The 27,853-nt window shown below is 47.3% G+C and overlaps 1 protein-coding gene across 1 annotated transcript; it reads right to left on the reverse strand.

Moving 5' to 3' along the window:
- Positions 1 to 12,681: 12,681 nt before the first annotated feature.
- On the reverse strand, positions 12,682 to 19,560 carry LOC146059483 (carbonyl reductase [NADPH] 1-like). The gene is made up of 3 exons (XM_083171742.1): positions 19,164 to 19,560; positions 15,638 to 15,745; positions 12,682 to 13,443 (listed from the first exon to the last, which is right to left on the reverse strand). The coding sequence occupies exons 1-3, from the start codon at positions 19,450 to 19,452 to the stop codon at positions 13,007 to 13,009; spliced, it is 834 nt and encodes a 277-aa protein (XP_083027868.1). The 5' UTR covers positions 19,453 to 19,560; the 3' UTR covers positions 12,682 to 13,006.
- Positions 19,561 to 27,853: the final 8,293 nt, after the last annotated feature.

Raw genomic sequence — 27,853 nt, forward strand, 5'->3', positions numbered from 1 at the left:
CACAGTGTCTGGCAGGCAGCAGTTCAGGCAACTAGAAACTCCTCGCACACCCCTGTGACAGACGATGCTGAAAAGGGGGCGGAGCTACCTGCAGCAGAGAGAGTGGAGATACCAGCAGGAGAAGGGGCGGAGCTACCCTCACAGAAGGAGATTCGCAGAAGCAGAGGTGGTGAGTTTTACCTAGGGCATTATATATAAGGCACTACAGGGAGCAGTACATATATGGCACTACAGGGGTCATTACATATATGGCACTACAGGGAGCAGTACATATATGTACTATGGGGAAAAAATTCCTAAATGGCACTACAGGGGCAGTACATAAATGGCACTACAGGGGGGTAGTATATATATGACACTACAGAAGCAGTATGTAATTGGCAGGGGCGGATTGGGAATTAAAAGCAGCCCGGGAAATATGTTGAAGCGACCTTAGGGGGGGGCGACCTGTTGCGTGCCGAAGGCGCGCCTGGGTTTTTGGGGGCGTGGCCTATTTCAATGAGGCCATGCCCCATTTTCGCAGCTATGGGGGGCATGGCTAGTGGCTCTCTGAACTGCTGGCTATGTCCGCAGCCCCTCAGGCTGCAGAATAGGTGCATGGGAGGGGGAAGTAAAAAATGTACAATCACATAAAAAAACCTTACTAGGGTATTACAAGTATACAGATTCTGATAGATCACAAATGCATGTACAACTCTGGTGGGTTGATCAGTTTGGTCAGTAGAGAAGGCCCAGTGCGTTTCGTCATGTTAATGACTTCATCAGGGGCAATAAAGTACCGATACAACTATGTGTGTCCAAACAAAGGGAATCCAGAGTAGTATTCTCAAAGTAATTCGGTAAAACCCAAAAACATGCAACAGCTCAGATTTTCTTCAAATAGGATTAGCAGAATGGAACTCACAAATATAGAGTGTTCAGGGTAATAGGTGCATACAGCTTGAATCCACCACAGATTCACTCCACATTGGCGTGGAGTTGATTTTATATAGTGTGGCGAGCGCAGCGGATTACTTTACATGGATTCCGCTCGCCGCGCTTCAGGCTCGGTGGCTCGCTGCGCTCGCCACACTATATGAAATCAACACCACGCTGACGTGGATAGTGGGGTAATGAAAAAGTCGGAAGACGCATTCCACCGCCGCTCGCCACGCTTCGGATTAGCGTGGATAGTGGGGGGGGGGGGTGCGTTAAACCTAATTGCATGCAGCTATTAAAAAGATAGTATGCGATAAAAAATCGCATCTGATCGCATCGCATGCCATTTGGGTGAGGTATTTTGTTTCTGTGCAGGGAAAAGGCGGACTGCTTTATTTGTACACTGCAATATAGATCTCACTTTGAAGTAAAACCCCACCCAAATCTAATTCTCTCTGCACAAGTAACATCTGCCCCACCTGCAGTGCACATGGTTTTGTCCATTTGAGAAGGAATTTGCCTTTGCGAGTGAACCAGAATAAGGGCCCAGGTGACAACATCCCTAGTGACGTCTCGGCATCCTACTGCTATAAGCATGACTTGCAACAATTCAGTTCTAGCATTTGCCATGAGTTTAACCTCTGCTACCTGTGCTGTAGTCAGGTTATTCGTGTTCCCCTTGTTTGACAATAGATGAAGGGACCTCGTCACCTTGGAGCCTGTCAGCTGAATGTATTCCTTCAGTTATGCAGCCCACACACGCATCGATTTTAGAATGCGTTTTGTACTTTTAAAGTACAAAACGCATCGTGCGTACAATTATCGGGGTGTATTAGTGCGGCGTGTGCGACGCGATGCTGTGCTATGCGCGTTCCCGGGGGCCGATTTTAGATGTCCAAAAAAGTATGTGCAGCAGGTACTTTTTTGGACATTATCGCATAGCATCGGGCTCAGCATTATACAGGCATACGAGCCGATGCTATACGACGGGTTTTTTTTTTGGGGGGGAAATAATTACATACAAATTGTTATCAACAACTTTATTGCAGGTTTAAAACATGTGAACTCGAACAAAATAAAGGTCAGAAAAAGCCACTGAAAAAATGTGCTTAAATCGCACAGCATCGCATCGCAGACAGCAATATAACCATCACATCGGGTCATGCTTAATTCTGGCAGTAAAATTGTAAAGAACCATTGTACAGCCAAAAACGCATAGCACTGAAATCGGTGCGTGTGTGGGCACCATCAGTCTTATTTTATCATCTTATGTCATTCTGACACCTACAGTGCTAAGGGATTACTCAGTAAGGATCTCAAAGTTAAATCTTTCTCTATCGGGCAAAACCATGTGCACTGCAGGGGGGGGGGGGGGGGGCAAATGTAATGTATATGTTGGGTGAGTTATTTTGTTTCTGTGCAGGGTAAATACTGTACTGGCTGTTTTATTATCCTGGTGTGTACACACTGGGGTGATCTGGCAAATCGAGATCGGTGGCTGTCGGGTCCTGGCGGGTTGCCGGCATCTGCTGGCAGGCAGGGAGGGAGGGAAGTACGGCGCCGGTGGGGGGTGGGGGAGGCCCTCATTCAGAGATAGTAGAAATAAACTGCTGCCCATTAGAAAAAGATTTCCCTTTTGAGATTGAACGCACTCCCTCGCTCCATTAGACTCTCCCCGACCTTACAAAGCTTCAAACGGGCACTGAAAACTCACCTATTCATCAAAGCGTACCCTTCCACTGCATAAACCAGCTGGTTCTCCGACCCCTTGCCTGTTTACATCCTGCTATCTAACCACCACCCACTCGCTTGCACCTCTTGTAATCTGTCTGTCTCCCCTTCCTACTAGATTGTAAACTCCTCTGAGCAGGGCCCTCTTCCCTCCTGTTGTCAAAGCCCACTTCTCTTCACAATTCACTCACAGCTCTCCTGTACTCCAACACTCAGTGACCGGATCCGATATGATATCCCGGCGGTCGGGATCCCGGCGGTCGGAATCCCGACACTGGAATCCCGACCGCCGAAATCCCGACAAGGGGGGGACATGGATCGCCCCCCCTTGCGGGCCCGGTGCCTCGCTACGCTCGGCACGCTATTATATTCTCCCTCTATGGGTGTCGTGGACACCCACGGAGGGAGAAAGTTTCGGGATTTCGGCGGTCGGGATTCCAGTGTCGGGATTCCGACCGCCGGGATCCCGACCGCCGGGAAATTAACCGCATCCCTCAGTGACCATCTTCGTCTGCATACTCATCTCCATCATTGGCCTCAAGCCTCTAGTTGTATGTTGATTGGGTCCTCACTACTTACATTTAAGCTGTAATGTGTATTTATCTGTGGCGCTCTTTATTTGTACTGTATTTTTGTTATTTATTCAATGTTATGCCAAGCTTTGTCTCCCTGTATTGTTCCTTTGTACGGCGCTGCGAAACACTTGTGGCGCCTTATAAATAAAATTATAATAATAATAACAATAATTGTATAGCACCATGTCCAGTGGCGTAACAATACTGTAGCTGCGGAAGCTATTTCTGCTCTGCTAATGGGGCTTCCGCCGCCAAATCTGCTGCTGCAGGCCCATTGGGATCAGCAGAGCTTCCTGTCTGCAGTGCTGGTACTTCTCATTTCCATTATAAATACCCAGGACTTAAAGTAGTCATGCAGAGGTGGGGGAACTCATTTCTCTATGCCACCTAATTACCCCCCTTACCCTATTCCATTAGGCAGAGACAGAACCAGTGGTAGGGTATTTGGCATCCCCCTGCAAACTAGAATGCTTTTCTGTGAGAATTGCTAAGCAGGGACAATGTTGAGGTTAAAATGTTCCACCTCACAATTAGAGGTGGTGGAACTCAGTTCCACCCCGTTCCCCCTCTCTTAGTTTAACCCCAAAATACCGCTGACAAAATGGCCGCCTCCTCACAGCAGACGTTTAAGGAGGATACTAGAGGAGTCGATGACCTCCTCTTGCATCCTAAATAACGGTCTGCTGTGTAAGGCGGCGGCCATTTTGCAAGTGACATTTAAATTGTAACAGGAGGATCTGCTGGTCCTGGTGGGCGGTAGATGCATCAGTGATGGGGGGGAGGGCGCACATTTTAGAGTGTGTGTGTGGGGGGGAATCCTTGAGTTCCTAGTCTGCAGTTCCACAGCCTAATGGTGCCCATACACGGTGCGATGCGCACTGTGCATTTTAAACTAGATCTCATTGCATCATGTTCAAACTGCATGCGATGGGCTAAAGCACCGTGCATTTTGAACTAGATGCGATGGAATCTAGTACAATAAGTACAAACAGCGCATACTTGTGTTGTGCGATGAGATGTGCATCTCATTGCACCCAATAATTGCACTGTGTATGGGCATCATAAAGCTGGGATAACACTATGAAATTTGGCTAAACGATATGCACGATAATGATCCCACCAGGCAGGGTGGGGCTATAGCCACGCCCCCGTGAAGAAAAATAAACTAGAGGGAGAGGCTGCTGCTCACCTCTCTCCCCAGCTCAGCATATGGCGCTGAGCAGCGCATTCTGAGCTGGGGAGAGAGGCTGTGCTGCTGCTGCGGCGGCCTGTCCTCGCTACCTGCAGAGGGGGGATTGGGACCTTGAGCCCCTCCAGCAGACCCAGGCCCGGGAGACAAAAGTACCCGCTCCACCCCCTTCTCGACGCCACTGATTAAAAGTACCCGCTCCTCCCCCCTCTCGACGCCACTGGTTGTTTCTGCAGTAAATTCTGGGTTTCTATTTCTAGTTAAAATAATCCGTGTTTGTTCCAATGGTCTACTGCTGTCTAAAATCATGTTTTTTTCCGATGTTACCATCGGATTTTCCATTAGTATCGCTCCGATTTATCGTTGCTAAATATATTTGATGGTACTGTAACAATCTGTCTTTTCAAACGTCAGAAGGAATTTCCAGATACGTATAAAAACTCTGCCCATGGGGGTTATTCAGACCTGATTACTGGAGCGATAATCGAATTACTGCACATGTGTGCGGCTCACAGCATACATTGGATCGACCACTGAAGGTGGACATGTCTTAGGTCGACACCTGAAATAGGTCAACATGCTTAAGGATGACATGATTGGAAGGTCGACACAATCATTATGTCGACAGTCAAAAGGTCGACATGGGACGTTTAGTCTTTTATTTTGGCCCGGTTTGTCGACATGGTCGCCGTATCGGTGCGGCGCGTCCCCTCGCACGGCGCATTGCTTCAGGCACAAGATTATATTCTCCCTTCACGCCCTAGTGCAGGGATGGGGAACCTTCGGCCCGCCAGCTGTTGTGGAACTACACATCCCAGCATGCCCTGCAACAGTTGTAGTACGGCCACATAGCAAAACTGTAACAAGGCATGCTGGGATGTGTAGTTCCACAACAGCTTGAAGGCCGAAGGTTCCCTATCCCTGCCCTAGTGGATAGTAGGTCATATGAAATACCACCTGTCGGCACGTCAGCTAAAAAAAATGTGAAAGACCTATGTCGACTTTTTGACTGTCGACCTAGACAAAGTCGATCTAATGTTTGTGTCAACATTCCAACCATGTCGACATTAAGCATGTTGACTTATTTCAGGTGTCAACATTCACCCATGTCGACCTTCAGTGGTCAACCCAATGTATGTTGCCTTCAATATGTCTACCTAACGACGGACCGTATACCCCTCTCGTTATACTGTACAGTGATTGCTGGACGCCGTCTCTCCTCAGCCTTTGTTATGTAACAGATGCAGCATTGCACAGTCACCATGACTAAGCGGTTTGTTTTTTCATTCATAACCATGATAAGCCAGAATGTGAGACCGAGGGCACAGTTTATATCACAGAGGTTTTGTTTTATTGTCACTGGCACGGGTACCTTTTATTTTCTTCTAGTAAAGGTGATTATTGTATAATTAAAAAAATAAACAAATGAGTGACTTATAAAATATCAGTGTAGAACTGTCTAGCACTACGGCCCAGATATCCAGAAATGTTTTACTTCATACTTTGTTTTATTACATCGCCTGCCAATGTCATATTGAGGGCTGCTCAGCCCCAGAAACAGATATGAAACAAAGAAAAATACATATAAGAGTTAAATGTTAATTGTTAGCATAAATGCATAAATATCTGCCAGTACATAAACTGTATATATATGTTACACTCAACAATAATAAAATAATACAGTAACCTAAAAATAAAAAATAAATTGTGCCATAAAGCCATTTAACGCCGCCCGCCGGGCGAGCAAATGCCCACCCCCGCCACCGTCCGAATATCCACGCTGCATTGCGAACGGTTGTTTTGCAGTGACCTATATTTGTGGCATCTTAGAAAGGGGCAGCCTGAATTCGCATGGGGATGCCCAGCATTTTCCTGTTTTCATGGGAATGACCAGGAAACTTTGGGTGTGCCCATGGGGACAGTGGCGTAACTATAGTGGGTGCAGGGAGTGCACTCGCTATGGGGCCCGGCGGCTGGGGGGCCCGCGGGCCCAGCAAGTTACCCCCTGCACCATTGTGATGTTTATTAGAGGATTATCTCATGGAGTGGGCATCCGTGTGACCGCTGAAGCAGACAGCGCCATGCGGGGTCTGTGTCATTGCTGATGCCGGGAAGCGGCCGGAGGGGGAGTCCCGGCTGACCACGGCGCGTATGTCAAGCACGGGAAGGCAGGGAGGTTCTGGGTGACTGCGGCGCTGATGCAGGGAATCTGCCGTGGGAGAGGTATTCAGGTGAGCGTGGCACTGATGCTGGGTAGCGGCTGGTGGGAGGTTCTTGGTGACCGCGTAGTTGCTGACAGGCAGCGGCTGCTGGAGGGTGTCTGGGGGTGACCACAGCGCTGATACCGGGTAGCGGCCGCTTGGATGTGTCCAGATGACCGTGGCACTGGTGTCCGGAATTGGATGGCGGGGGATCCTTATGACCACTGACTGATGCTGGGTAGCGGGGAGGGGGGGGGGAGGGTGCCAGTTCTACTTAAGCGGCACCTACGTAGGGGAGATGACCATGGCCCAGCAGCAGGATGAGGTGGTAGCTCCCTCCCAGTCTGCCAGCACGAACAGAGAGAGCCTGACATTTCAGAGGAGCAGCTGCAGGCAGTAATTAGGAGGTGAGGAAGTGTTTGTGTGTTTATGGCAATGTAGTTACCCCACTTGTAGTGTATGTATAATTTCAAATAATTTATCATATGTAAATATGCAATTGGTCATTATTAGCATTGGTTACTAGAGCGAAACTGACGCCGCACCACCAAGCATCTCTATACCCTCCCCACCGCCAAGCGTCTCTCTATCCCCTCCCCACCGCCAAGCGTCTCTCTATACCCTCCCCACCGCCAAGCGTCTCTCTATCCCCTCCCCACCGCCAAGCGTCTCTCTATCCCCTCCCCACCGCCAAGCGTCTCTCTATCCCCTCCCCACCACCAAGCGTCTCTCTATCCCCTCCCCACCGCCAAGCATCTCTGTCCCCTCCCCACCGCCAAGCATCTCTGTACCCTTCCCACCGCTAAGCATCTCTCCCTACTTCCCTGCGTCTATCTATCCCCTCCTCACCACCTTTCTTCTATCTATCTCCTCCCGATTGTTCTGCATCTCTCTGTCCCTTCCAGCAGATGCACCACAGTGTGGTGGTAAAGGGGTGAGCCTTCAGTGCGGAGTATGTGGAGGCCAATGTGTTTTTTCATTTGGTGGTGGTGTGGGGGGGCCCTTTCAAGATTTTGCTATGGGGCCCACAAAGCTCTAGTTACACCTCTGCATGGGGATACCCCTTTCCTGCCTCGATTCCCCCCCCCCCTCTGCGAACACCTTGGCGACTGTGCAAGTCACCGGAGTCATCCGCACAGCAGCCCTGCACATGTGCAAATACAAATATACGCATGTGCAGAGTCCCAGGTGCGAATAAGCCGGAGACTGATCAGATCAGAATTAAGCCCTTAGGTCAATTATATTTTCTTCCAATAGTAAGTAAAGCATGCAGTAAATGTATAGTATTCTGTCGGAAGTTAGTAAAGCATGTAGTAACGGTATAGTACTCTGCCGGTAGTTAGTAAAGCATGCAGTAAAGGTATAGTATTCTGTTGGAAGTTTTTAAATCATGTGGTAAAGGTATAGTATTCAGCCAGTAGTTAGTAAAGCATGCAGTAAAGGTATAGTATTCTGCCGGTAGTTAGTAAAGCATGAGGTAAAGGTAAAGTATTCTGCCGGTAGTTAGTAAAGCATGCAGTAAAGGTATAGTACTCTGCCGGTAGTTAGTAAAGCATGTAGTAAAGGTATAGTTTTCTGTCGGAAGTTAGTAAAGCATGCAGTAAAGGTATAGTATTCTGTCGGAAGCTAATAAAGCATGCAGTAAAGGTAAAGTATTCTGTCGGAAGTTAGTAAAGCATGCAGTAACGGTATAGTGCTCTGCCGGTAGTTAGTAATGCATGCAGTAACGGTATAGTACTCTGCCGGTAGTTAGTAAAGCATGCAGTAAAGGTATAGTATTCTGCCGGTAGTTAGTAAAGCATGCAGTAAAGGTATAGTATTCTGTCGGAAGTTAGTAAAGCATGCAGTAACGGTATAGTATTCTGTCGGAAGTTAGTAAAGCATGCAGTAAAGGTATAGTATTCTGTCGGAAGTTAGTAAAGCATGCAGTAAAGGTATAGTATTCTGCCGGTAGTTAGTAAAGCATACAGTAAAGGTATAGTATTCTGCCGGTAGTTAGTAAAGCATGCAGTAAAGGTATAGTATTCTGTCGGAAGCTAATAAAGCATGCAGTAAAGGTATAGTGCTCTGCCGGTAGTTAGTAATGCATGCAGTCGGAATGTCGGAACTTAGTAAAGCATGCAGTAATGATATAGTGCTCTGCCGGTAGTTAGTAATGCATGCAGTAACGGTATAGTACTCTGCCGGTAGTTAGTAAAGCATGCAGTAAAGGTATAGTACTCTGCCGATAGTTAGTAAAGCATGCAGTAATGGTATAGTATTCTGCCTGTAGTTAGTAAAGCATGAGGTAAAGGTATAGTATTCTGCCGGTAGTTAGTAAAGCATGCAGTAAAGGTATAGTATTCTGCCGGTAGTTAGTAAAGCATGCAGCAAAGTACTCTGCCGGTAGTTAGTAAAGCATGCAGTAAAGGTATAGTCTTCTGCCGGTAGTTAGTAAAGCATGCAGTAAAGGTATAGTATTCTGCCGGTAGTTAGTAAAGCATGCAGTAAAGTTATAGTATTCTGCCGGTAGTTAGTAAAGCATGCAGCAAAGTACTCTGCCGGTAGTTAGTAAAGCATGCAGTAAAGGTATAGTCTTCTGCCGGTAGTTAGTAAAGCATGCAGTAAAGGTATAGTCTTCTGCCGGTAGTTAGTAAAGCATGCGGTAAAGGTATAGTATTCTGCCGGTAGTTAGTAAAGCATGAGGTAAAGGTAAAGTATTCTGCCGGTAGTTAGTAAAGCATGCAGTAAAGGTATAGTATTCTGTCGGTAGTTAGTAAAGCATGCAGTAACGGTATAGTATTCTGACGATAGTTAGTAAAGCATGCAGTAAAGGTATAGTATTCTGCCGGTAGTAAGTAAAGCATGCAGTAAAGGTATAGTATTCTGCCGGTAGTTAGTAAAGCATGCAGCAAAGTACTCTGCCGGTAGTTAGTAAAGCATGCAGTAAAGGTATAGTCTTCTGCCAGTAGTTAGTAAAGCATGCAGTAAAGGTATAGTATTCTGCCGGTAGTTAGTAAAGCATGCAGTAAAGTTATAGTATTCTGCCGGTAGTTAGTAAAGCATGCAGCAAAGTACTCTGCCGGTAGTTAGTAAAGCATGCAGTAAAGGTATAGTCTTCTGCCGGTAGTTAGTAAAGCATGCGGTAAAGGTATAGTATTCTGCCGGTAGTTAGTAAAGCATGAGGTAAAGGTAAAGTATTCTGCCGGTAGTTAGTAAAGCATGCAGTAAAGGTATAGTATTCTGCCGGTAGTTAATAAAGCATGCCGTAAAGGTATAGTTTTCTGCCGGTAGTTAGTAAAGCATGCAGTAACTGTATAGTATTCTGCCGGTAGTTAGTAAAGCATGCAGTAACGGTATAGTACTCTGCCGGTAGTTAGTAAAGCATGCAGTAACGGTATAGTACTCTGCCGGTAGTTAGTAAAGCATGCAGTAAAGGTATAGAACTCTGCCGGTAGTTTGTAAAGCATGCAGTAACGGTATAGTACTCTGCCGGTAGTTAGTAAAGCATGCAGTAAAGGTATAGTATTCTGTCGGAAGTTAGTAAATCATGCAGTAAAGTTAAGGTATTCAGTCTGGACAAACAGTATAGAAGTTACCTTTAGTGCCCCCAATGGTTGCGCACACAGCCACCCGCAAATACGCGATACCAGCGCTCCCTCCTAGTCCTCTCTCCGGCTGGAGCTGGCGATGTTGCTGTATATGTGGCAGCCGGCTTCCTGCCTGCACTGCAAGTAGCACAAGACACCTAACCGGGGATACTGTTTACCAGACGGCGGAACGTGTGGCCGGGGGAGATGCTGCCTCTCCCTCTTTGTGTGCCGGTGTGCTGATGGGTGCATGGGGCATGTCGCCCTCTGTGCGGTGCCCACAATTGCTGTCATTGTTGCAGCCACCTGGCTGTTGCCCCAGTGCAGCGGGTAATGGGGCAAACACTATATGCTCTGGGCATCTCTGTGGACCTGTGTTTGCTGCCACGCTCTTATGGACCCTGTGGCGGATAAAAATTACCTGGGTGTGGGACTGATGGAGGGGCCTAGCTGGGGCACCGGTCTACCGCACCCACTCCCCCTCCCTCCCTCTGGGGCATCACAGCTGTGATGTTTCCAGTCACTCCATTTGCATAGTGCATACTGAATGGTCAATTATGATAAACTTATTGTGCTCGGCCCCCATACTTCCAGGAGAACTGCACTACATAATAGTGAAGACCACACAAACATTGGTCCAGCGATTTTCGAGAGTAGCGCGTTCCGACAGACAGAGGTGCTTTATGCTATGTAAGGATATATGGGCCTTATTCTAGTTCACTCTTTCTGACAAAATCCTTCTTAGATGGACAAAACCATGTGCACTGCAGGGGGGCAGATTTAAAATGTGCAGAGAGAATTAGATTTGGGTGAGTTATTTTGTTTCTGTGCAGGGTAAATACTGGCTGCTTTATTTTTACACTGCAATATAGACCTCACTTTGAAGTAAAACCCCACCCAAATCTAACTCTCTCTGCACAAGTTACATCTGCCCCACCTGCAGTGCACAAGGTTTTGTCCATCTAAGAAGGATTTTGTCAGAAAGAGTGAACTAGAATAAGGCCCTATATGTCAGGGTTGCCTACTCTCAGAATGGGCGGGAGGCTCCTGAAAATCAGGTCCCCCCCCCCCCCCCCCCGAAAGGTGGGCAGCCCTCCCGGATACCACCAGGATCCCGCATCTCCAAGTGCTGCGTTTACTGCGATTCGCAGCTTTTCTGGGGGAGGGGCGAGGTTAAATGTGCAAACCGTGTCATTTAATCCACACCCCCTCCTCAATGGTCCGCGAATTGCGGGATTTGCTGTACTGGGGGCTTGATGATGGGCACATCAAGCCCCGCCCCCAGAAGTGCTTCTGACAGGCTCCTCTCCGGGGTTCTTCCCGGCAAGTATGATATACGTGTAATATTGGGGTACAACCCCGTGCAGGTCACAGGCTGTGTACATCCGGCATAAATTATAATTTTTTGATGTTTACAAAAATCGTACCTCATAGAGCGCTGATATATATTTAAAAGTGTGTAAATTTACTCAAATGAAAAGAGGTCATGTGGCCCATAGCAATCTGATTGGTTGCTAAGGGCAACATCACCCCTTTTAATTTTTGGAAGCTTGAGTAAATTCAACCCTTAGACTGTACATTTAAAGCGGCAATAGTTTAACCCTTTAAGTGCCAACCTCTCTGCGAGAGATGCGCAAAATATCCACTAAAAATGCCGGCGTCGCTCACATTTGTTATATAATTTCAAATTAAGAAGAAACCCAGCGAAACCAACCTAGATCGGACTTTCTAATGGTTGCTGCTTTAAATGTATGGCCTTAGAGCCCCAATTCAGACCTTATCGCACAGCGGGCAATCAATACACTGCCCATGGGTACGGTTCGCCGGACGCATGCGCGAGGCCCTGCTGCTATGAACTGCTGCAACTATTTCTGTTCACTGGCTGTTTGCAAGGTGATTGGCAGGTAGTGGGCGTGTGGGGGTGGAAACCATCCGTTTTTAGGTAGTGTCAGGGAAAACACAGGCGTGCCAAAGGCTGTTAGGGGAGGGTGTGTGAGGTCAGTAGCAGCCCGGATGGGCCTGTATTCATTGCAACCGCTGAGTGAGTCCTGGGCTACACCGCGGCTGCGATGAGTTGTGGCCAGTGTAAAAATCATTAGCTGGTGAGCCATATATATATACCCCTCTGTATCTTCCCTGTATGTATGCATACCTCCCAACTTTGTCAGGTCCACAGTCGGGACTCCCACATGACTTTGGAGAAAAGGGGCGTAGCTCTGCAGGTTGTGCGTGGGCATGAAGCCAAACCCCCGTTCTTTTTCTGCTCTGGGGGGCATAGCTAGCGCTGTGAGACCTGCTGGCCACGCCCCCTGTCCCTCTGCCTCCCGTAAATGGACGTGTGTGCGTATACTGGGACCTGGAAAAGTAGTAGGCCGCAATCTCATTATTTTGGCTCAGCCCACAAGATGGCCGACTCCACCATGCGCATCACTTAAGACTAAATCATATATTGAATTCCATTCTACGGACTGCAACAATATTTAATCAGCCGCAAACGGTTTATTCAACGTAATCTTTTATTCCTTAACAACAATAAGAGATGAAAGGCACGAATGATGCACAAGAGGTATAATACAAAAACACAAAAACACAAAACTTCATCAGTGCATCCGCTAAAACCAGAGGTTCTCAGCTTGCAGTATCTCCAACAGGCCATGTTTGTGGATGTTTTCCGTCATGCACAGGAGAGTTCATCTATTTTGCTGGACCAGTAATTACCCCATCTGCTCCCACAGACCGACATCCTGAAAACATGGCCAGATGGGTTGATGTTGAGAACAGCTACGTAAACATCAGGAGGTTTGGGCGCAAGTTTGGATGTTGCTACCAAGTTACAATCTTCTTTTCACTGACAAGCTCTCCATTGGGCGATTCGGTTCCAGTTGGGAGTAGAGCCAGATATACCGGTGTGACAGCCCCTTCATCTGGAGACTTGGGAGCCTTGGGACCAGCCATGTCGGTCCTCACCCAACCTGGGCAGCAGGCATTGAGGATAATGCCCTCTCCTTTCCTGGTCTTGTTTAGCTGACGAGCTTGGATTTTGGATAGCACCGTCACGCCAATTTTGGACACCCCGTAAGCAGTGTTTGGCCAGCCTTCCTTTTGGTGGATGTCCTTCTTGGCATCTTCTACAAACTTCTCCATGAGCGTTACCAGCTCGTCCTCGGTGATGGTGTCACTGCGGAATCTCTCCTGGAGCTCTGGGCTACACTTTGGGAGGCTCATATGGCTGATCATACTGGACACATTGACCACCCTCCCTAGGGGAAAAAAATAAATAAAACTACATGAAAATACACAAAATCTAAGGAAATTAGCTGGAGAACACCACCAGGAGCCCCCAACGTCTCAATGGAAATGGCCGCTGTGCATGCACGGTCAGTGGAGCCTCGCATGTGCAGCTCATCACCAGCACCCTGCAAGTGACCGATAATGCATCCCTCCGATGTAATCGCATATTCATGGGAGCTAATATCAGTCTAATTAGCTGGTGGGGACAACATTATCCGGTACAGCGGCCTAGGCAAAATGATTCATGACTCCATGTCACCCACTATCTGCCTGTCACCCACTGCCTCACAGTCACCCACTATCTCTGTCACCCTCTGTCTCCATGTCACCCAATGCCTCTTCAGTCACCCACTATGTCCCGGTAACAATCTATCTCTGTCTACCTTACTTCTCTCTCTCTCTCTCTCTGCACACACTGCCTCAGTCACCCTCTATGCCTCCCTGTCACCCACCATCTCATTGTCCACTTTGCATCGCGCTCGTCACCCTCAGCCACTCCCCGTCTGCTCTTACCGTCACTGACTTCTTCCTCTCCCTCTCAACCACTGTCTCTATCTCCCACTATCTCTCTCTATCACTCACTGCCTCTCACCATCATCCCCTACATCATCATCTTCCTCCACAAGTTACCCATTCCCTGGCATCACCCATTGTCTCCTGCTTTCATCCATTCCCTGGCATCACTCATTGACTCCACTAGTTGCCCATTTCACAGCATCACCCACTGCCTCTTGTCACCCATTGCCTCTCTGTTTCCCAGTATCTCTCCCCATCACCCACTGCATCACTATCTCTCCACCACTCCTGTCTCCCTCTCCCCGTCATATGGATATGGTATTCCTTTTAAAGCCACACACTTGCCTGGAGGCTATTCCATTTGGCAATGCTACAACCACTCCCCCGAGGAGCGGGCATGCCTTTGGCTCCTCCTGTCATTGAGTTCTGGATCCGCCCATGTACACTGTCCTACTATCGGTGAAGCAGGCCAATAATCATCTGATTGAATCAATAATTAAACAGTGTATTGCAGAGACTGATCAGTAATTATCTGTCTGTCAGACATGCTGATATTGCCTAGCTGTCCCATAGACTGCCTGACATTTTCTCTGTTCCTTCACTGGAAGGGAGCAGGGAACTGTGTCATCCCCAGGGGTGGTACCCAGAACATCTCAATGTATGGTCATGATATTGGATTGTTTCAACTTGCCCTAACACTAACTACACTGTAACCTCATAGCAACTATGGGGTAGATGTATGAAGCAGTGATAAGGGAGGAGATGTGATAAAGTGCCTGGTACTTTATCACCGGCCAATCGGCTCCTGACTGTTAAGTTACAGGCTGGGTTTAAAAAGGAACAGTTAATTGGCCGGTGAGAAAGTACCAGGAACATTATCACATCTCCTCCCTTATCACTGCTTCATACATCTACCCTTAAGTCCCAGGTCAACACTGCCTGTACCGAGATGTAAGATCTCCAACACGTGTACCGTGCCACATTGGGATTGCTTGTTCTCTGCAATGGATTGGGTTCATGCTAATCAGGGGCAATGTACGATTTCACGTTCCAGCCTGCTGCAGGCCAATCTCATGCATTTTCCTGGGATGTTGAGCCAAGAATAAGTTATTTCTGTTTACCACCTTCTAGTTACAGGTGAAACCATCACAGCTAGGATACGGCCATTAGGCCGACCCTACGAAGGTCAACATGCATTGCGTGGAACACTGAAGATCGACATGGTTGGAAGCTTGACACAAGCATTAGGGCGACAATGGGAAGGTCAACAGTCAAAAGGTTTATTTTTTAGCCGACTCGTGCCGACAGAGGGTGTTTCATACCCTACTATCCACTACGGCGTGGTGTGCTCAAGCATGGCAAACGCAGCGAGCCATGTGAGGGGACGCGGCACACATAGACTATGTCAATGATGGCTATGTCGACATTTGTGACATCATGCAGTAGATTGTTTGACCCATACCTAATGGCCATAGCTGCTCTATGACATCATAAGCTAGGAAAAAGCCTTAAAATATAGGGTTCGGTGCATACACATGCACACACACGCGCGAACGCACGCACACACACACACACACACACACAACTTTTGGCTGGAGCAAGTTAGTCTGCCAGGATATTTTTTTAATGAGGTCATTGACAACGTACCATTTGGTTTAATGAGAGGAAGAAGCTCATTGCAAATATCTCTGGTGGCAAAGAAGTTGGTCTTCAGCGTTACTTCGGCTTGGGTGCCAAACGGGGTGGTGTCAGCAGCTGGAAGTACCAAAAACAGAACTACATCAGAACCTGCTCCATGTAACAGTAGGAGAACTCAAAATTAAAATTGGTATTAATAAAACAACACAGCGAAAGGATGGGATGTATCAAGTCTTGGAGAATTTGCCCATAACAACCAATCAGTTTTTGTCATTTCATAGACTGTGCTAGATAAATGAACAATTTGTAGTTTGAACAGCGCTTTTGGACCAAAACATAAAACAAATTCGCTCCTGTTTAGACAAATTTAGACATTTATTCCTATAATAGAAATAAATCCACCGGCCGGTAGCACAAAACACGAAATCACAATGAATAAAGCATAGACTAACAATATAAAATATACTGTATAGATAATGCTTATGTATATGCTGTCTATCAAGCAAACAATGTAATGGATGTTAGTAGCTGATCATATAACTATACAAATAAAACATATGCAGTGGGTGCCGAATGTCGTGGACCCCCATAGAGGGAGAATAGAACCCGTGGCGATCCACCGGACCCACATCATGGCGAGCACAGTTCCCTGGAACGTCCAACCCGGGTTCAGGGGTCTCCCGATCGGTGGTTGTATATTATAAGCAAAGTCCTGTGACGCGTTTCCCCGCCTCTTAATTCTTCAGCGGCTTCATCAGATATTTCTATGATCGGGAGAAGTATAACCTTTGCTTCCTGGCTAATTTGCATTTACTGCTACATAATTGCTGCTATAACAAGCTTACAGACCAACTGCTCCTTTGGATGGAGATGATGCTTAATTAAGTCTGTTTTTATCACTTTAAACAGAACATTGCTTTCTAACTGTGCCAAATGCGGCTATAAAAGGCAATTAGGCCTCAAATGATATTAAATATTGCCAGAAAAGGAACTTTGGTTCTGCTGTCTAGTATGGTCAAAACAGTTCATTGAAACTGCATAGGGTGTGGTAGGCGCCTCCGACAGTGGGGATCCCAACAATCAGTATCCCCAAGTCAGGATCCCGACTGCCGGTGCTCCGACAGGGGGGCGAGCGCAAAGAAGTCTCTTGCGCTCGCCATGCTGTGGGCCCGGTGGATCGCTACGCTCGCCACAGGTTCTATTCTCCCTCTATGGGGGTCATGGACCCCCACAAGGGAGTATAGCCCCTATGAGTCAGGATCCCCCCTGTCGGAGCATCATTCGGCACCCAATGCATATGTTTTATTTATATAGTTATATGATCAGCTACTAACATCCATTACATTGTTTGCTTGATAGACAGCATATACATAAGCATTATCGATACAGTATATTTTATATTGTTAGTCCATGCTTTATTCATTGTGATTTCGTGTTTTGTGCTACCGGCCAGTGGATTTATTTCTTTTATATGAATAAATGTCTAAATTTGTCTAAAAAGGAGTGAATTTGTTTTATGTTTTGGTCCAAAAGCGCTGTTCAAATTACAAATTGTTTTTTTTTTTCTAAAAGGGCGGAGTAACCCTTTGAACCAGTAGCAGGTTGGATCTTAACCTTTTACTAGATAAAAGGGGGGAAATGGCCAGAGAAGGCGGGAGACAGGATAGAGCCTGAAGAAGGCAGGGCGGGATCATGGATGGCTGGAGAAGGCAGGATGGGATATTGGTGGGCTGGAAAAGTCAGAACGGGATATTGGTGGGCTGGAAAAGTCAGGACGGGATAATGTTGGGCTGGAGAAGTCAGGACAAGATAATGTTGGGCTGGAGAAGTCAGGACGGGATAATGTTGGGCTGGAGAAGTCAGGACGGGATATTGGTGGGCTGGAGAAGTCAGGATGGGATATTGGTGGGCTGGAGAAGTCAGGACGGGATATTGGTGGGCTGGAGAAGTCAGGACGGGATATTGGTGGGCTGGAGAAGTCAGGATGGGATAATGTTGGGCTGGAGAAGTCAGGACGGGATAATGTTGGGCTGGAGAAGTCAGGACGGGATGTTGGGCTGGAGAAGTCAGGACGGGATATTGGTGGGCTGGAGAAGTCAGGACGGGATATTGGTGGGCTGGAGAAGTCAGGACGGGATATTGGTGGGCTGGAGAAGTCAGGACGGGATAATGTTGGGCTGGAGAAGTCAGGACGGGATATTGGTGGGCTGGAGAAGTCAGGACGGGATAATGTTGGGCTGGAGAAGTCAGGACGGGATAATGTTGGGCTGGAGAAGTCAGGATGGGATAATGTTGGGCTGGAGAAGTCAGGATGGGATATTGGTGGGCTGGAGAAGTCAGGACGGGATATTGGTGGGCTGGAGAAGTCAGGACGGGATACTGGTGGGCTGGAGAAGTCAGGACGGGACAATCTTGGGCTGGAGAAGTCAGGACGGGATGTTGGGCTGGAGAAGTCAGGACGGGATATTGGTGGGCTGGAGAAGTCAGGACGGGATAATGTTGGGCTGGAGAAGTCAGGACGGGATAATGTTGGGCTGGAGAAGTCAGGACGGGATAATGTTGGGCTGGAGAAGTCAGGATGGGATATTGGTGGGCTGGAGAAGTCAGGACGGGATAATGTTGGGCTGGAGAAGTCAGGATGGGATATTGGTGGGCTGGAGAAGTCAGGACGGGACAATCTCGGGCTGGAGAAGGTAGTATTGTTTCATTGTATTGGCTGAGGCAGTGAAAAAAAAAAAAGTGAATTGACAGGGAAATATCTGCTAAATGTTACCATGGGAGTTACTTGTCCAGCAGCATGATCACTATGCCAAAGTTACAGTGTAAGAGTGACCAGTGATATAGGCATACAGGGCTGGGAGTGTAGCAGTGCAAGTTTATTTACAAAGGGTTCTATGTTCTAAGGCCTGGAGAGAAAAAAAAGTGCCTGCCAGCCAATCAGTCTGTAGTTAGAAGCTGATGTGCTGGTACCTCTCTGCACAGCTTAGTACACAGACCATGTAGTTACCATGGTAACTGACCAAATGCCTATTTCGTACGGGGTGGGGCATGCTGATAATAGTAGTACAACAGCTGGAGAGCTACAATACATCTATGCATTGCATTTTCCTTGTAATGGGGGCAATACAGAATAGGATTAGCACTATACATAAAGGGATCTTAATTGTTAGATTTGTGCGATATATAGTAATAAAAAGTAATCTAAAACTTCACAATTGGAAAAAAAAAGTCCAAAATAACCAATCAGCTTCTTCGAAATAACTATCCCCGTTCAATGGGCAGATTTAATAAAGCTTTGAAAAATAAAAAGTGGCATTGTTGCTTGTAACAACCAATTGTATTCTGCCTATTTTCCTTGAAGCTATACAGAAATTATAGATATAATTTGATTGGTTGCATTTTAATGCCTGTAGTAAATCTGCCCGCAAGGCTAAGATACATCTCTGTAATGGATAATTACCTCTGCCAGGCATTGTGGCAACACCTGGCACAGTACAGTCAGTAGGGTACAGTAGCAGACCCTGAGGGAACATACCTTTAAATGCAATGCCAGCATTATTAATGAGGACATCCAGGCCTCCATACTTGTCTTTCAGGAAGTCTCGCAGAGCCCGGATGCTGCCCAGGTCATTGATGTCCAGCTGGTGGAAGAGTGGGCACAGACCTTCATTTTCCTTCAGTGCCCTGATAGCTTCCTCCCCCAGCTGGGGGTTCCTGGCTGTCAGATACACATCTCCCTGGAACTGCTGGCACAAGGCCCTCACTACAGCCAGGCCGACCCCTTTGTTGCCCCCTGTGACTACTGCCACCCGTACCCCAGCCATGCTGCCAGTTACTATGTGCACAGAACCTGGTGACAGTGTGCAGGATCTGACACAGCCAGTACACTATGCAGTATGCACCGGCAGAGTCTGCTGCTGCAGGTATTTATTAGAATAGCTCCACCCAGCAAAGGTAACATCATCCCCATCCCCCAAGCACAGACCGATTAGATAACAGGATAAACTGCTACCTGTACAACAAGATAAGACTACTGACACCTAGTGGTAAGAAAGGGAACTGCCCAAAATGTTCTATACATTGTAGTCTTAAAACAAATGTTTAAGGGCCGCATTTATCAAGCAATAATTGCGGAGAAATCCCCGAAAACACCTGTTTTCGGGGGTTTGCCGCAAATATTAGGTATCACTTCAATGTACCAATGGGGATCCCCCCTGCACCGCCTCTGGCTGCCTCCCCCATTTGTTTCTTTGGGGGATGCAAAGCAGCAGCGCATCACATCCCATTCTGAGATAGCCCATTGTAGCCTATGGGCTACACACCGCACTGCTGCCGGGGTAGTGCGGCTAGCAGGGGTCGGCGGGGGGGGGCAGCGATAACCGTGAATGCGCAGACCCCCTGGCTTCCGGCTGCGTGCATCGCAGGGACGGGCTATTTTCTGTGCCCTGTCCCTGCGCCTGGCAGGTCATACATTTAGGGGATATGATGCGGTAATATTCCACCCAGATCGTATTGTAAATGTGATCAATGATAAATGGGGCCCTAAGAAGACAAAAAACCTTCACCTTTAGGGCTGGGAGCAACGTATAAATGAGGCGTAACTTTGTCCTTCGGCAGAACCGCACTGCACTGCCGATATATTCTGTCCATGCTGATACAGAGATGGCACCTACATGTTATAGGTAAAAAAAACATAAAATCACAATAACTCAGTGCCTTATTTATTAATCTATGTTATCTGCCCAGGTCTGCCACAGGCCATGTTTGCATGCTGTATCGAGGGCCTTATTCAGGTGCATGCAGACCTCTGGCCAACCAGCCAGGACTGGAAAAAATATAGATGTTTTTGCCCATAGCAACCAATCAAATTCTATCTAACATTTCTCTATTACAATGATAACATCTGATTGGTTGCTATGGGCAACATTACCTATTTACACTTAAAAAAAAAATTATTATTTTTTTACCCGTGTTTTTTTTTTTAACTAAGGAGGAGAATGTCATCCCTCTCCCTATATGCGGAGAAAGCATTTGACCTGATTACGTGGGACCATGTGTTTGAGTCTTTCATCAGATTTGGAGTCCCGGAAAAATTGATATCAGTCATACGGCTTCTCTACAATGACCCGGCCACCCAAGTGCTAAATAATGGTTTTCGTTCCCAGACCTTTTTTATTCAACGGGAAACCCAGCAAGGTTGCCTGTTGTCCCCATTACTCTTTATCTAAATTCCCTGTGGTGTCCCGTTCATTAAAATATTTGGTTATACATATGCCACCAGCCCTATCAGAACTATACAATTTTAGACGGTTGATAGCCGAAATATCTGCCTTCCTACATAAATGGACCTCTCTACCACTCTGGTTGTTGGGCAGGGCCGTGGCCATTAAAATTATTGCATTCCCGAAGCTTTCCGATCTGCTAAAAATGATCCATATGGTCATATAACATAACTGTTCTATCGTTACTTCTGTGTTTACTAAATTCCTCTGGGCTGATAAGAATCCACGCGTAGCTTACGCCAAACTCCAGTTTGCCCGCTCTGAAGGGGGTTGGGCATCCCAGACGTCCTTGCATTTAGCAGAGCTGTTAGCTTTAGATTCAGATCAGATAGGTTCTGGAGACACTCTGTCTTTACAAACTGATCCTTGGAGAAAGAACTGTTCTCTCCTTACTCCCTCGCCGCCGTACTACATAGAAACATAGAATTTGACGGCAGATAAGAACCACTTGACACCTAGATCCCTCTCTTCCTCAATAGTTTCCGTTATAGTGCAGTTTATACTATATATAGTCTTTGGATTTTGCATGATTTTGCATTTTTGTGCATTGAACTGTAGTTGCCAGGCTCTTGACCATTCCTCTAATCTACCTAGATCATTAATCATTTGTTTTATCCCTCCCAAAGGAATGATTAAACCAGAGATACTTAATAATGTTTTATACAAGGATGCATACAATGACTGGGTGTTCACCAATAAGAATCTCCAGAGTAGCCCCTGTGGTCTCTCGCTTCATCACTTTTTTGGGGCAACCCTCAGTTCTCTCCGGGAATTGACAATAACCAGTTTTTGATATGGAAGGAAAAGGGTCTGTCTGCCATCAAAGTTGTGTATGACCCGAGTGGTCATCCGCTTTCAATTTACAGACATGAAAGCAACATTCGAATGACCACAAACCCAGTTCTATATGTTCTTACAAATTAGACACCTAATTCAGTCTTTACCATCTGCAATGTCTGCTGATGCGGACACAGACCCAATTGCTGCTCTCGTGTCTATGACACATACTGGTATTTATAGGTTACATTATTACTATGCAAAAATCCATGTCACCCTTCGTGACAAAAGAAATGGGCCAGGTCAATGACAGCTTGGGGAACTGATATACCATCTCTCCTGGAGGTGAGGGCTGTCCAGTGGCGTGCGGTGGGGTGCGGCAGGTGAGGCACAGCCTTTCCTGTCATACTAGCGTATATGCTGGCAATTTGAATTTATAAAATATGTCAAAATACAAATAATATATAAAAATAATCTTATTTTTATTATGCTAATCATTTTTAGGTACTTATGTAATATCTGGGCTCCCGTTTTTCTTATGAGACCGCGTCCCCTCGCGGGGCTCGCTGCGCTCGCCACACTATATAAAATCAAGTCCATGCGTAGTTGGATAGTAGGGGTATGAAAAAATGGGGTGCATTTAACATGGGAGCCCAGATAATAAATAAGTACCAATTTTTATAGTCAAACCTTTGGAGTAAAAAGTCTATGGCAGGTGAGGCAGTGCCTCTCCTGGCTACCTTTTCTGCACATCTCTTATCAAAACTCAGTGAATCTCCAGCAGTGCATACTGCTGCACTTGTGTATAATGCCGGCATGTACCCCATGGCTCATAGTGTGTGCAAATCTGGCTCTGGTACTTGCCAGTGACTCTTGAGCCATTTACCTCACCGCACGTCACTGGGGCCGTCTCATATCCTCCAACTGTACCACTTTAGCCGGTACAGTACCGATTTTTAACGGACTGTACTGGCTAAAAAATAACTGTACCGATGTACCGGTTTTCTAAAGCGGCCGCCGCTCCTCTGACTCCGCAGGTGATGGCTCATGGATGGATTCGATCGGGCCCAGGGGAGGTAATTGTGTAACAGTGCGGCTGCCCCCGTTCCCAGTGGTGCCTTGTGTGGCAGCCAGCAGGCGAGCTAAGCGTGACGTCAGCACGGACCCGTTCCCGCACTATACTCTGGGGCTGTCCGCACATTAAAGGCCGCCAGCCCCAGCTAATGCGTCCTTGACATATCTGGATTCCAGGTCAGTGCACTGACTGACTGAGCCCCATGATCTGACTGGCGTGGCGGGACTTGGACGACGGAGCAGCGTCTGGTGTTGAGGGGAGCGGCCGGCCGTGCAGCCAGTGTCTTCTTGTCGACGTCCCTCAGCTCAAGGGGGTACATTACACAACACATTTAAAATTAATGTCTGTCCTCTGCTGGGGGCGTGGTCAAGTTGACACACCCCTCTACACGTGGCCACGCCCCCTAAATATGTGACCACGCCCCGTACCGGTAAAGGATAAAATGTTGGAGGGTATGCTGTCTTTGTCAACTGACATTAAAATACTTGCACTCTGCTTCCCTGCAAGAGATACACTTGAGAGTATTGTACAGGGCTTATGTGGCGCCTGTTCACAAGTGCACAAGTGATTCAAGGGGAGCCCGATACCTGTGTTAAGTGTGTCCAACATAGAGCCACGTTTTTTCATAACATTTGGCAGTGTGGCAAGATAGCGACGTTCTGGAACAAGCTCATTCATTCTATTCATGTGACATTTCAGTTAAAGGTATCTAGAAACCCACTGTGTGTTTACTTTTTCATTTTTAAAGATGGGATCTAGATGACCGCAAGAAAACCCTTTTACCTGTACTGACTGTTATTATGGGGTTGGCAAAAAAACATATGGTCGACAGGTATGAACGGTTGGCAGGGTGAAAATGTCAACATGAAAATGCTCAACACAAATGTTTTGGGCTTTTTGGGCCACATCTTCTATAATCTGGTTCCAGATGAAAGAGTGTCTTCAGGCATGCGGCCCGTGCTGTCATTTCAAGTGGCCCGCAGCCTCAAGCTGGAAGTGGGCAGAGCATCAGATGTGGGAAGCACAGCACAGGACACTAATAGTGGGGCCCTGGCGAGCGCACCTTTACCTTGCTGTCTGCTGCAGTGAGGCGGTGCCGGCCGCCACAGTCAGATGTGTTTGGCGTCCTACCCCTGCTGCTGCAATCGTATATCACCCTACTCCACAATCACAGTGCCAGCAGTGTTTGGGGAGGGGGCAGCAAGGGGGAAGCTTGCTCCCGTAACATGCATAGCGGAGGAGGGCAGCAGCGGGAGCCCAAGCATCTCCTGTCCTTGCAGTGCCTGCTTTGCCTCTCCTTCCTCTGGCTCACACATGGGGCTGGGAAACATACAGAGAAGGGAGGGGGCAGAGTGGGGGACATACAGTGAAGGAGGGTCAGGCTGGGGGACATACAGTGAATGGAGGCAGTGATGGCCATTCAGAGAAGGGGGATCAGGGGCAGGCTGGGGGACATACAGTGAATGGGGGCAGAGTGGGGTACATAGTGAATGGGAGTCATACAGTGAAGGAGGGTCAGGCTTAGGGACATACATACACACATTTTCACCTCACCAAATCTGGCCCTCATCGCAAAAAGTTTGGACACCCCTGGTCTAGATAGACAGTCAGTAGTTCAACACATGCACAAGACAAAAGGAGCTATGGGAAATGTCGACGTGAAAATGGTCGACGCCTGAAAAGTTCGATATGAGTTTTTGTGAATTTTGTCAACATTGTCAACACCTGAGCACGTGGTCCCCAATTAGTGTAGCACATTCGCTCACCATGCTTCCAGACAGTTTCCGCACTCCTATGAAAAATTAAAAAAATTAAAAATAAAGAAAAAAAATGAATAAAAACTCTTGTTGACCGATTTGCTGTTATCTGGACACTTTCTACCTATTGTCCTGATACCATATATTCCAGGGTATGTGGTTCATCTAAACATGTGCCCTTTATACAAGTTATAGGAATCATATATCTCTCTTACCACAATAATAATTGTTGAGAGAGTGAAATCTTATCTAAAATAGGTTTATTATATCATATATTGATATAATAGTTTATGTATTTGACATCTGCATTTATATTATAATAGATCTTGCAAAACAGGTTGGCTCATAACAAAGGCAATGTTATCACTAGTCCAATACACAACGATGTGAACATACCTGTTAAACCATGTAATTGGTTCATGGGGTATAATAACTATTGGGTTTATTCTGGTTCACTCATCCTGGCAAATTCCTTCTCAAATGGACAAAACCATGGCCCTTATTCTGGTTGGTGCGGCCAGAGCCGCACACGGGGCTCCAGCCGCACAAACCAATCCCCGCCCACCCTACGGATCGCCACGGCCGTCCGTACACGGACGGCTGGCGATCCGCATAAAAATGGTGGAGGCGTACGCCTCCACCATGGTGGGAGCTGCCCCCTGCATTCGATGGTCGTCGACCATCGAAGGCAGGTCCGCACGCCGCGGCAGCTCCCGCAAGCTGAGACCACACGGACAATCGTCCGTGTGGTAGCTTGTATGGGGGCTGAAAGCTGACATCCGGCGACGTCAGCTTTCCGCCCCCATGAGTTGCGTCATGGCCTCATTACCATGCATACGCCCCGCGTTTGCATGGGAACGCCCATGAAACGCGGGGCGTACACATAGGGAAATGAGGGCATGATGCCTCTCACGCCCCTATACGCCCCCTTTGCGGCGGACGAAATACGTCTGCGGCGAAGGGGGCTGCACATGCGCAGATTGACCTCTGCGCATGTGCAGTGTAAAAACATCGGCGGTACGGCCGCACGCGGGCCGTACCGCACGAACAAGAATAAGGGCCCATGTGCACTGCAGGTGGGGCAGATGTTACTTGTGCAGAGAGAGTTAGATTTGGGTGGGGTTTTACTTCAAAGTGAGATCTATATTGCAGTGTAAAAATAAAGCAGTCAAGCTCTGTACACACAGGGCAATATATCGCCGAGCGATATATAGTTCACTCTGAGCGATATATCTCTCAGTGTCCCGTTTGCATCAGCGACCATAGATGGTCGCTGATGAAAAAGAAACTGCCGGGGGAGGCCGGCAGTGGAAATTAGCAAGCTCCTGCGACCAGCGATCACTACGGGCTGAAAACGGGAGCGCACACCCGGCAATTTATCACCGGTGCACGCTCCCATCGCTGGCAATATGGTCGCTCAGCGACCATATTTCCAGCGATATTGCGATATTTGCAATAATCGCACCCGAGTGTACGCACCATCAATATTTTCCCTGCACAGAAACAAAAACAAAATAACTCACCAAAATCTAACTCTCTCTGCACATTTTACATCTGCCCCACCTGCAGTGCACATGGTTTTCTCCATCTAAGAAGGAATTTGCTAGAAGGAGTGAACCAGAATAACCCCCATATATGTCTTACTGTCCACAAACTATTCTATCCATGGGACACGGTCACTAGGTCTACAACAACTAGGTCAACAAGCATTAGGTTGACATGACTGACGGTCAACATGGGGTTAGGTTGACAGGGTCATTAGGTTGACCTAAACATTAGATAAGGGGTCGGGCTAATGACTGCCGGAACCCTATACCACACCCTAGACCAGGGCTGGGCAATTTTGGCCCTCCAGATGTTGATGAACTACACATCCCAGGATGCTTTGCATTAGTTTTGCTATGTGGCCATGCTGAAACTGATGCAAGGCATGCTGGGATGTGTAGTTCATCAACATCTGGAGGGCCGCAATTGCCCAGCCCTGCCCTAGACCAATTGGTTCTGCAGTTACCCCTGGGTGGCAAATTTATAGCACATTCATTTTAGGTTTTGTCTACATATATTTATATATTTTTGTCCTGTTTATATGTGTTTTTGATTTGAATAAATTGCGATATTATTATTATTATTATTATTATTATTAACGGTTTCACCTGTGTATATACAAGTGTCAAATGGTACCACTTTTCTCTCCCGGTATGTAGCCCATAGGCTATTATTAAATGTATATTGTGTGCATATTATTTTAGAAATAAAGTGTAAAGGATATCCAATCTTTTAAACCAATGACAGCGCTGCTTTATTCCCTTTTCTTCTTATGCGGTTTAGTTATACAGTAGCGACCCTCCTGTGTACAGCAGCCGCTTTCTGACAAACAGCTCTGACAGGCGCCTTCGAGACACCTCCTTTCCTTCCTGTAGGAGAACAGGCGATTCTCACTTTTTCTTCTTTCTTTTGTGATAACTGGGCAATGGAACCACTTTTTGGGGAAAAAAAACCCTTGTGATAGGCGCTAATAAAAATTATTATTTCAAATTTCCATATGTTTTTTTGACACCCCCATAATAACAGTCAGTAAAGGTAAAAGGGTTTTCTTGCGGCCATCTAGGTCACGTATTTAGGGGGCGTGGCCACGTGTAGAGGGGTGTCTCAACTGGGCCACGCCCCCACCAGAGGACAGACATTAATTTTAAATGTGTTGTGTAATGTACCCCCTTGAGCTGAGGGACGTCGGCAAGAAGACACTGGCTGCACGGCCGGCCGCTCCACTCAACACCAGACGCTGCTCCGTCGTCCAAGTCCCGCCACGCCAGTCAGATCATGGGGCTCAGTCAGTCAGTGCACTGACCTGGAATCCAGATATGTCAAGGACACATTAGCTGGGACTGGCAGCCTTTACTGTGTGGACAGCCCCAGAGTATAGTGTGGGAACGGGTCCGCGGGCCGCGTGCTGACGTCACGCTTAGCTCGCCTGCTGGCTGCCACACAAGGCGCCACTGGGAACGGGGGCAGCCACACTGTTACACAATTACCTCTCCTGGGCCCGATCAAATCCATCCATGAGCCATCACCTGCGGAGTCGGAGGAGCGGCGGCCGCTTTAGAAAAACGGTACATCGGTACATTTATTTTTTAGCCGGTACACTCCGTTGAAAATTGGTACTGTACCGGCTAAAACGGTACAGTTGGAAGGTATGAGACAGTCCCCAAGGAAAGAGGATGACCACCCGGGTCAAACACATCTTTGATGGCAGACAAAACCCCATTAAGTGCAGTGGATACTATATCATATACAGTTCACAAGCGGAGACTGGACATTATCTAACTGGCATACA

Source organism: Crinia signifera, chromosome 2 (assembly GCF_055691185.1).
Source record: "Crinia signifera chromosome 2, ASM5569118v1, whole genome shotgun sequence".
In the NCBI taxonomy this organism is placed as follows: domain Eukaryota; kingdom Metazoa; phylum Chordata; class Amphibia; order Anura; family Myobatrachidae; genus Crinia; species Crinia signifera.